We start from the raw sequence: 10,632 nt of genomic DNA on the forward strand, positions 1-10,632 counted from the left end.
TCAAATTTAGAAGTCACACTAGCAATTATAGTTACAGACTTATCCAAGTGGGAGACTGTTGGATTAGGTGTCTAAGCTCATAACTATAATTGGTATGTACTTGAATTGATAGCAGCACAGTCCTTTTGGGTTGCCCTCAAACCTAGCAACTGGACAAGGAAATTATGAAAGGAGAGATATTAATTTATAAGATTAATAAATTAATATAAATGATTTATTAATATGTTAAAAGATTATTATATTAATTAGAAATCATTATGTTTAATTAACAGTTAGCCAGAAATTAATCAGAATTAATTTTGGGGTTAAAAGTATTAATTATAAAGTGCAGGGACTAGTTTGCAATTATCAGATAGTTGAGTGGAAGGCTCCAGAACCTCCTTGGAAGGAGGTGGACGAAATCGATAGGGGAAACCCTAAGGATTTCGTCCAAAGGGCTTTGGATAAGGCCTTTGGATTAGCTTAGGCCCCAAGCAAAGGAGTATTAGGGTTTTCCCTAAACCCTAGATCCCTCAACTATATAAGGAGCCTCCCAGCTTCTGAATTCGCCCACTCCTTCATTGGTGAAACCCTAGGGCCGAAAATTGCATACTCCCTCTCTCTCTCTCTCCTTCTAATTTCCTTCTTGCTAGCTCTTGGGTGTGATTCTATTAGAGGCATTACATTTGTGGTGCTAAGCTTCCAAGAAGATCAAGATCAAGATCAAGAGGATTGTCAATTGTTTGCTATAACAATTGAAAGGTAGGTAACTCTTAAATTCTAGTTTGTTAATTTCGAAATTAGGCTCTCTCCTCTAGGGTTCTTGTTTTTCAATTCAAAGTTATATGTTCAATAGTTAAAACATAGATCCAAAGTAGGTTGCATGTGAACTTAGGAATTGTTTTCTAGTTTATTTGTTTCACCTAAAACCCATCAAATGGAGCATTATTCGAAAGGCTTGGAGAACAGATTACATGTGACTTATTATTTGGTATTATGCAGGCGGATTTGTCACTAATACATTATGAAGAAGGTGTCTTACAGAACGAAGAACAAATGGCGTCGTCGGTTGGAATTTCAATTGAGCAATCAACTCCATGGCCTCAATCTCAGTGGTGCGGTCATTCATGGGAATTTTGGAGAAAGAGATCCCACGATTCTGTTCAAAAATTTTGTCTCATTTGTCATTAGATTACATATGGTTTACTCATTTACCATGCTAGGTTTCATGTATTTGTTCATAATTTCAAGTAAAAAAATTAGGTTTTGCAGGTGTATTACACTTCTACCCCTGAAGAAGTTTGGCAAGATTTTTAGTCTTCTGGCACTGTAAACAGAGTGACTACTCTTATGATAAATTTGGGCAACCTAATATTTAGACAATTCACTTCTTCTTCTCGGTATGAATTCTTAATCCTTACTATGACGCTTTATGTAAATTAGGGTTAGGTGTAAGATATAGCAACATACTTTCATTTATTTGTTTGTTATAACATCATACTTTCATTTCTTTCTACTACAACATTCTACTTTTAGTTTTTCCTTATTAGGACATTGTACTTTAAAAAAAATCACAACTCTCAAGATTCACATAAAAGTACTTTATTAGTATCTTTCTTAATATATCCATCTTTTTTCAAATTAAATAATCTCTCTCAACAGGAGAGGCTGATATAATCAAAACAAACCTCTAAAAGTACAATGTTGTAACGCCCGCAGATTCGGGCTCGTCAATTTAAATGTAATAAGCGTTAAAAATGACTTTTTGATAGAAGATTATTTAGAATAAATAATCTTAAACCAAAATTATAGTATATGTCACAAGGATTCCGTGCATATAAAGAACGCTGAAAACCGACTTATAACGAAGAAGTTAAGAATCGTCGAAATTTTACGACTAAACCGACACGACGTCGCGTAACGTAAAAAGTGAATTTTTGACGAAATACTTTTTAGCCTTAGAGATCTAAACAAAATTCATAGTATACGTTAAACCGAGAGCGTGCATATAGAGAACGTCCAAATCTGACTTCGTTTGAGGAAGTTATGATTTTTCTAAGATTTGACATAGTAGTATGCAGCCCGAAAATCGAATTTTAGATCGATCGATTATTATCCGAAACAACCTACACGAGAATTGAAGATCTCATTAATAGGAGCTCAACAATATAAAGACAGTCGAAAACGGACGTCGGATGACAAAGTTATGAATTTTTAACGGACTTTAACTGTCTAAGCCTGTTAAAATATAACTTTAAAAATAAAGTCAAAATTAGTCGATGGAGTATAAACGAAAGTTGTAGATCACGTAGCTACCTACACGTGGATATAAAGAAGGTCAAAAATGGAGCTCCTATGCAAAAGTTACGGATTTTAGAAAATAATTAATTTTCTTAATTAACTTCGGAGGTAACACGTGGCTAAACCTTGACCGTTGCTTTCTCCTCACGCCTTGCCACCGGATCTTGACACATAGCCACGTACGCATTGCGTAGCTCCTGGTACGCCCCGCGTACCGAGTACGCCTAGATTACGTCAAAGTTATGCCCAACGTAACCCGATCCTCCAGCCTATAAATATGAGGCGTTTTCCTCATTTTTCTTCACATTTTTCTCACATTTCTCTCCCAAACACCCCCAAACCCTCAAGGTTTTTCCCTAGAACCTCTTAGGTGTTAGAGGCGAGTCCCGGAGCGCTAGAAGGCTCCGAGAAGAAGAGCTTTCGGCTCAGAAGTTCTGCCCGCGCAGAGCCCGGTTCCTCGCTAAACTCCCTTGTAAGTGAGTTATGCTTACCCTACTGTAAGTATAACATATGTTTAAGTTCATTATCGTTATTATGAACCCGTCAACAAGATTTATCAGTGATTCAAAGTCATTATACTGATTGATCTACTTACGGGAAAGGTGTCTAAAATAGTCACATTGGCTTGGTTGTTGGCTTTCAGAAAAGCTATATGCCGAAATGGTCCTGCCTCCCAACTGTCCTGCCTGACTGATCCTTACTTGATAGATCATGAAAGTAGACTCTGAGTTCATGATAAATCTAGACTAATAATTAGTCGCAATAAATGTTAGACTAAAATCTAGTGATAATAATACTATGTTTCATCGAATGAAAATAAAATTGTTAGAAGCGAAGCACTGCCCGAATTTCGAGTCATCACTTTAACAAGTGAGTGCATAGTTAATTTTATCTTACACATAGATATGAATTATTTAATATTAATACATGCTATATGTTCTTATTATTTGTGTTCCTAATATATTTTAGATGAACGATTTTTACATGTTTTACGTGATTTAAACTGTATATGTATTTTTTTATAACTATAAATATATTGGGTAAAGATGGGTAGATACATGATGAGAAATGAAAGATGATATAGATGATGAGAGGTGAAAGATTATAAGAAGCCTTGACTTTAACGATGATTCAGTCATCTAGCAGAGTATAGATGACGACCACAGACTATTCTAGACAGTCCAGTGGAAGGCTAGCAGGCTCGTAACCTGTAGGTGTTTTTGAACTACGTGCTCACCAAATGGACTCTAAAAACCCTGACATCTATGGACTTGGTGCCTTATGAATGGACGTTGGCAGCTATGGATTTAGTGTCCTATAGATGAACGTTGGAAGTTATGGATTTAGTGCCCTATAGATGAACATTGGCAGCTATGGACTTAGTGTCTAACAGATAACATCGACAACTATGGACTTAGTGCCTGTTGGATAAATCCTGGCAGCGATGGACTTCGTGCCAAATCCTTAGGACAATCCTTAGGAATGTATGAATGAAGAATAAATGATTCTTAGGGTAGATCCTTAAGAATATAGAAGATAATGGGGATATGAAGTTGGGTTAATTGTTTGATGATTAAACATAATAATTATATTATTGTGGGTTGAAAACCCTATGTACTCACCAGGTTTCCCAACCTGACCCACTCAGTTTATTTGTATCATAGGTGTCGATACGAAGATACATTACACTGAGAGATTAAAGGAGATGTAAATCATTTGTGTAAATGAATGTAATGTCTGTTTATGCTTATGTTTCTGTATTGACGATAACATCCCAATGTTTTAATATAAACAAAATACATTTCTTCGGAAATGCTTTGATAATATCATTATCCTGTTTTCTTGGAACAAATTCCACAATATTATTCTTCAAAAAGGATACTCTGATTTTTAAATAAGCATAAACAAATCGGTCTTTTTTGGCCTTGAAAATTGGGATGTCACAAGTGCCATATCTGACATCACACTTACCAATAAACCAATATACATGACTATTTGTTGCATTTTCCATTTATAGATTATAAATGAAGTAAATAACACTATACTTTCAATTTACAACTTTTTTTTTTCAATTTGTTTTGATTTTTTTTACCAAAAAACAAACACTAAATACCAATGTATTTTTCCATATTTAGGTGGTATATGTACTTAATAACAATGTACTTTGACCTTACTTCCTTTTGTTTCTGTTTATTGCAATCTATTAAAATTTTTTTTACCAAAAAACAAAATATATTGTATTTGTTGCATTTTTCCGTACTTAGCTGGTAAGTGCATTAAACAGTAATGCACTTTTACTTTACACCTTTTTTTTCTGATTTTTTTTTTCAATTTCTTATTTTTATTTTTTTAACAAGAAAACACTAAATAGCAATGTACTTCGAGTTTACACCTTTTGGTTTTTGTTTTATGCACTTTGTTTGATTTTTACCAAAAACCAAAACACATTGCTATTTGTTGCATTTTTTCATATTTAGGTGGTATATGTACTAAATAGCAATGTACTTTGACCTTAAATCTATTTGTTTATGTTTTTTTTGTAAGTTATTTGAATTTTTTACCAAAAACCAAAATACATTGTATTCGTTGCATTTTTTTTTCATATTTACCTGGTAAATGCAATAAATAGCAATGCACTTTTACTTTACATTTTTTTCCTGTTTTTTTCTATTTCTTTTCATTTCTTTACCAAAAAACTAATTACATTTCCAATCGGTTCATTTTGCAATTTTGTTGGAAGCATCTCACACCAAACTTCAAAAAGGCTTCACCATGAAAGACAACTCTCACAACACCGTCTCCACACAACCAGAGCACCCGAATTACCAAATCCTAAAAACCATCATTGAAGACGTGAAAGTCAAAGACCTCTCCATAGAAGACAACATCTCATTCATCCTTGCATCAATCCACAACATCTCATTCATCCTTGCATCAATCCACAAAAAGATTACGCTACATTTACGTTCTACCTATGTCTTTGTCCACTAAAACCATGTTTAGCTTTTAGTGAATGTAATGACCTCCACATCAATGCATAAATAAATAAAATAGTTATATTAACATCCTTTTGCAAACACTGTATGGCCTCCAAAACGGAAGAATATTCGCCAGTTATATTATTTATGCCTGTTATATTATTTATGCTTGTTATATGTGCTTTTAGGAGATATTAGAAATTCCTATTTTTAATTATCAAGTATGAGCACATGTGTATATGATATATGAACGGCATGATCTATTTTGAAAAAAGCAAAATACCGAAGACCCAAACACCCCCTCCCTAGCGGCCGAATCGACTCGATAGACAAGTGTATCTCCTAACTCCCAAGTCCCAACCTCCGTGTACGCCCTCTTGAGTCTTGGCACATATATCACAGTTTGCTCTGATTATCCCCAACGATTAATCATACGCTTAGATCAATCGACGTTAATTCGAACTCTGTAAGTATCAATTTCTCTTGCTTGCCAATATTAAACGGATTTCGCAATCGTGTTGCTGATTTAGGGTTTCCTATTACTCTTTCTTCAGTGATTTGTAGCTCTATACCATATTTCGTTTGAATTCGTTCTTAGTTATGAAAAATATGTACTTTGTCCATTTCATTTCCTTAGAACCGGATGCCCTGTTCGTTTGAGAGGGGAAGTCCATGAGAGTTATGGGGTTTGAAGTTTTCGAAATTCTATAGCTGCATGGTTTATTCAAATATTTCTATCGCTGTGCTTCATTAAAACGTTGTTGTTCTTAATTCCAGCGCACAGATCCGTACCTTGTTTTTGAATTATTGGAGCAATGCTGTTAGGTATCACTGTCACAGCAAATGTTTTTTCTAGGGTTTCTGTTAGAGAAGACATGTCAAATTAGGTTTATTAGCTAGTGATTTTCTTGATGCTGTTAACGATCTCATCATAGCTAGTTTTCTTTAGTGTGAAAATACCATTTACCGAGTGTTGAAATGGAATGATGTATGTAGCTAGAACTGAATTCATAACCTAAATGAATAATCTAAAGTACAGTCTGGAAGTTCAGCGTTTGGATGGTTTCTAAGGCAAGGTGTTGGAGTCTCGATCTTAACTTGTTGATGACTTGTGAAATGTTTGGTTTGTTAATTTTCTGATTGCTGAAGGTTTTGGTGTAGGAGTGGTTACTGCTGTGAAGTGGCTGTTAAAGTTTTTGCATATAGAATTCAACAATTATGAGTTTTGTCTTTCGAGGGAGTAGGGGAGACATTGAAACCGGGTTTCCTGGATTTATACCTGAACGTCGCTCAGTGGTATACCCTATATATTTTCTATATGTCTATATGGCTAAAATCATTATATTGTGCTAAATTTGTGATACTCTATTTTCAGAGAATCCATGCAGCCCGACCTATTAATACAAACTCTCTTGCCTTTCTTGTCACAGGTGCTTTTTTTTTTTTTTTTTTTTTTTTTTTCATTTCACACAAATAGATGCTTAATTTCATTATTATCTGTGTTTCCATGTTACAGTTCTTTTGTTGTTCATGATATTGAACTCGCACCAAATGTCACCAAACTTTCTGGTAACCTGAATTTTTTTCTCTTTTTTATATTTACAGTTCCTTGTTCCTTGTGGTTAGATAGTCTTTTAATGTGTGTTTCTTTTTTGATGATTTAGCTTTGGCTTGTACTTGGTGTGTTTTTGATGGCTACAAGCCTAAGAATGTATGCCACCTGTCAACAACTTCAAGCCCAAGCACAAGCAAATGCTGTGGCAGCTAGTGGGCTCCTTGGTCATACTGAACTGCGGTTGCAGATGCCACCTTCTATTGCACTTGCCACACGAGGCCGATTGCAAGGCCTCAGACTACAACTTGCGCTTCTTGACAGGGAATTTGATGACTTAGGTACACATTTACTGTCTGTGATATATATAAAAATCATTTGGCTTTTTATTTATTATTTTCATTTGGTACCATCTTTTTACATGTTTGCAGATTATGAAACTTTAAGAGCACTGGATAGTGATAGTGGTCCAACAGCCAATTCAATGAGTGAGGAAGATGTAAATTCTCTTCCTCTCCACAAGTACAAGGTTGCCAACAACAACTCTAAAAGGTAATAATTTATCATTGGCTTCACTGTTAATTAACTAATGTAATTATGAAATTTATGGCTTCACTGTTAATTAACTAATGTAATTATGAAACAACTCAGTGGTAGCTTATCAGAGGAACAAGGTTCATCATCAGCCACCCCAGAGGTAATTACTAATTATATCTATATATTTTTTGTTATATATATTTTTTGAATGAATTTGTGTAGCAGAAGAAGGTGGAGAGTGGTGGAAATGGAAATGGAAAAAGTTGTGAAGATGAATTGACATGCAGTGTTTGTTTGGAGCAAGTTAATGTAGGTGAACTAGTTCGTAGCTTGCCATGCTTGCATCAGGTAAAACATATTTTGAAAAGTAATGAAATTTGGTACAGAATAAAAAAGTGATGTATTGAATTGAATTGTGTGTTGTTGTAGTTTCATTCAGAGTGCATTGATCCATGGCTACGACAGCAAGGAACCTGCCCTGTTTGCAAGTTCAGAGTTGGATCTGCATGGCGGCATGATGAGAACCAAGAGGAGATGGATGATGATGACGATGATGATGATGATGATGATGCATCACTTGGAGTTTGATCCAACTGATTTAGCTTTTGGGCATTTGCAATTAAAGAAAAAAGACATTTAATGTTGATAATACACAACTACTTAACTGGAATACCTTGCATGGATGAAATAGGCTCTGATTGTATGTAAAAAGCTAACAAATTTTACCATATGGGAAAAATAACAACAATAACCAACTCCCATATCATATGAATGGGCAAAGGGCATCATGCCATTTTAGAAACTTTCATCTTCATCCTGTTCCCTCACCTATGATTTTATCTACACTGTATGTATTAGTAAACCCTCTCCCTCTAAATTTAATCGCTAATTCTTCCAAACACACAAAAACTGCATACTAAAAAGAGGTCAATCTATATGAATATATTCATGGACCTCATGTATGTAATTTTACTTATCAACTATTAGACTCCGTTCTCATCAATTGTACGAAAAAGCTAACACTGTGGGCTCCTGCCAAGGACCAGACCTGTGAATGTGGTAAAGGATAATAAAGATGTAGGCGACCTCCACCCAAAAAAAAAAAAAAACACACACACACTAAATGAAGAAGACGATGATCTCCTAAAAATGAAATGAAGAATAAGTGGTGTGGGGCTAAAAAATATACATACAAGCAATAACAGAATAAGCTAGGTAAATAGTAAGTAAGCAAGCAAATACTAATACCAACTTAACCATAAATAAGGATGAAACAGAAGCTAAAAACAAAACTATTATTACAAGCAAAAGAAAATACCCAACGTGTTTATTCTCAACAGATGATATATATGCTTTAGTTTAGTTGACTAGAAATATAAAAATATTTTAAAAGAAAACAAATAAAACTATTTTCCCCCCTTGGCCTTTCCTTTCCCTCCGCCTTTCTTAGCATCCATCTTGGCCTGCATGCGAGCTGCAGCTGCTGCCTTTGCTTCTTCTCGCTTCTTCTTCTCTTCTTCCTTTTGAGCAGCTGCCATTTCCCTTTGCCTCTTCAGCTCCCTATTTATTATTAAAACATACAAATATATTAATTTGTAACTATATAAAAAAAGAAGAAGAAACTACTTACTCTAGTCTAGCCCTTTCGTCCGACACACTAGCCACACTAGAACCCTTCCTTGGCCTGCAGGCCACCAGCTCCACCTCAAATATAAGAGTTGCACTGCCAATGCCAAACATACAAAAATTGTCAGAGATGCAAACAAATTCAGTTCATGTTTGGGTTCCTAAAATAAAATTAAAAAAAAAAAAAAAAAAAAAAAGGGTTTAAGGTAAAATTACTTTGGTGGAATCTCAGGGGGAGAACCTGCAGTTCCATAGGCATAATCCGACTTGCAAGTAATTTTGGCAACCTCTCCAACCTTCATGGTTCTTAAAGCAACATCCCAAGCCTTTATCACAGATCCCTTTCCTATTTCAAAGCTGAATATTGTGTTGTCTTCATGTGTAGTATCAAATACTTCACCTGTTTCTGCCAGTGTCCCTTCATAATGCACTGCCCAATTCACAAACACCATAACATATCCATCCAATCAGATATCATCAATATTATAGAATCCAAGCCAATCTGTTTTATTAGTTTTGGCTGATTACCATCAACAAGAGGTAGGTTGTCACATGGACCAATTGCTTCAGGTTTGGCTCTCTTCACAATTGTCTTCATCACCCCTCCATCTCCAGTCAAATCAATTGTTTCAGCCATACCTCCCTCCTAACTTGAGTCGCCTCAACATAAAATAGAGAGAATGTAAGATCATCTACTTCCTCAATTCCTCTTCAGTTTTGAATTTTATGTGTGCATAAAGTATATATTAATAGACATGCAACTGCAAACTAACTCAATTCCAACATATAATGAAACCATCTACCCCAGATGTGGATTATGTATTGTTTTTTACTCATCTGTCAGACATTCATTTTTAAATAATGAGAATGGAACCACAAACTGATTCCTCACTTAACTCAAGTCTGGTTGAACCCTATGAGTTATGATAACACGCCACTGCCACATTATTAAATGTCTTCAAAGCTCCATGCTTTTCTTTTCACAAATTTTTTTACGTTTAAACAAATTTGTCACCATCTACAATACTAAAATGACCGACTCAATGAACCATTCTTCACACTTGTAATTCAATCACTAACAAGATAAACACTTCACACAATGGTTTGGTTTCAACTCTCCTGTTCTAAATCTAAACCCCACTTTGAAGCTTCTGAGTTTCCAATATAAAAATCTTCAAGCCTACTACTCACAATCATGAGCATCGGACCATAATATTTGCAAAACTAGACTTATTAATGAAATATAGAGAGTATCTGCATCTAATTACGACATTTCAAAATCTATCCCCAACTAACAAAACCCTAGACTCCTAGACCACTCCATAACAAAAATTCACAAACATCTGAAGCTCGAATCCCACAAATACAACTCCTATGATACACAAAGTACAATTAACAACGATTTCGAAAAATGCACAGCTCGATAACAACTACAACACATCGAACTCGATACCAACTACAGAATTTAAGACATATGTTGACAGATAGAAATCCTAATTATTAAGACCAGAAAACATTCAAGAAATTTATAAGTACCAGTTGCCGGGGACGATTGAAGTAGCGTGTAAAAGCTGCGGCGAAAATGGAAGAAATCGGAACGGCGATTTCACGGGAAAATTGCTGGCCATACCCTTCCGGTTTGTTTCCTTTTTCTTCTAT

At 35.1% G+C, this 10,632-nt stretch overlaps 2 protein-coding genes across 4 annotated transcripts; one reads left to right on the plus strand and one right to left on the minus strand.

Annotated features, from left to right (window-relative positions):
- Positions 1-5,513: 5,513 nt before the first annotated feature.
- SDIR1 (RING/U-box superfamily protein) lies at positions 5,514-8,149 on the plus strand. Of its 2 annotated transcripts, none has more exons than XM_079080776.1 (9): positions 5,514-5,724; positions 6,420-6,554; positions 6,634-6,688; positions 6,775-6,827; positions 6,923-7,151; positions 7,242-7,362; positions 7,462-7,507; positions 7,570-7,695; positions 7,777-8,149. In XM_079080776.1, exons 2-9 carry the CDS (start codon positions 6,477-6,479, stop codon positions 7,933-7,935), a joined length of 867 nt encoding a protein of 288 aa, XP_078936902.1. In that variant the 5' UTR covers positions 5,514-5,724; positions 6,420-6,476; the 3' UTR covers positions 7,936-8,149. The 2 variants fall into 2 exon arrangements, with proteins under 2 accessions (XP_078936902.1, XP_078936903.1); XM_079080777.1 differs by having other exon boundaries at positions 5,515-5,724; positions 7,573-7,695.
- Positions 8,150-8,623: 474 nt separating this feature from the next.
- On the minus strand, positions 8,624-10,632 carry LOC145161275 (FKBP-like peptidyl-prolyl cis-trans isomerase family protein). 2 transcript variants are annotated; one of them, XM_079080778.1, is made up of 5 exons: positions 10,510-10,632; positions 9,502-9,623; positions 9,190-9,403; positions 8,978-9,070; positions 8,624-8,907 (listed from the first exon to the last, which is right to left on the minus strand). In XM_079080778.1, exons 2-5 carry the CDS (start codon positions 9,608-9,610, stop codon positions 8,754-8,756), a joined length of 570 nt encoding a protein of 189 aa, XP_078936904.1. In that variant the 5' UTR covers positions 9,611-9,623; positions 10,510-10,632; the 3' UTR covers positions 8,624-8,753. The 2 variants fall into 2 exon arrangements, with proteins under 2 accessions (XP_078936904.1, XP_078936905.1); XM_079080779.1 differs by having other exon boundaries at positions 9,502-9,633.

Source organism: Lactuca virosa, chromosome 2 (assembly GCF_052849685.1).
Source record: "Lactuca virosa cultivar CGN04683 chromosome 2, Lactuca_virosa_CGN04683_v6, whole genome shotgun sequence".
Classification (NCBI taxonomy): Eukaryota; Viridiplantae; Streptophyta; class Magnoliopsida; order Asterales; family Asteraceae; genus Lactuca; species Lactuca virosa.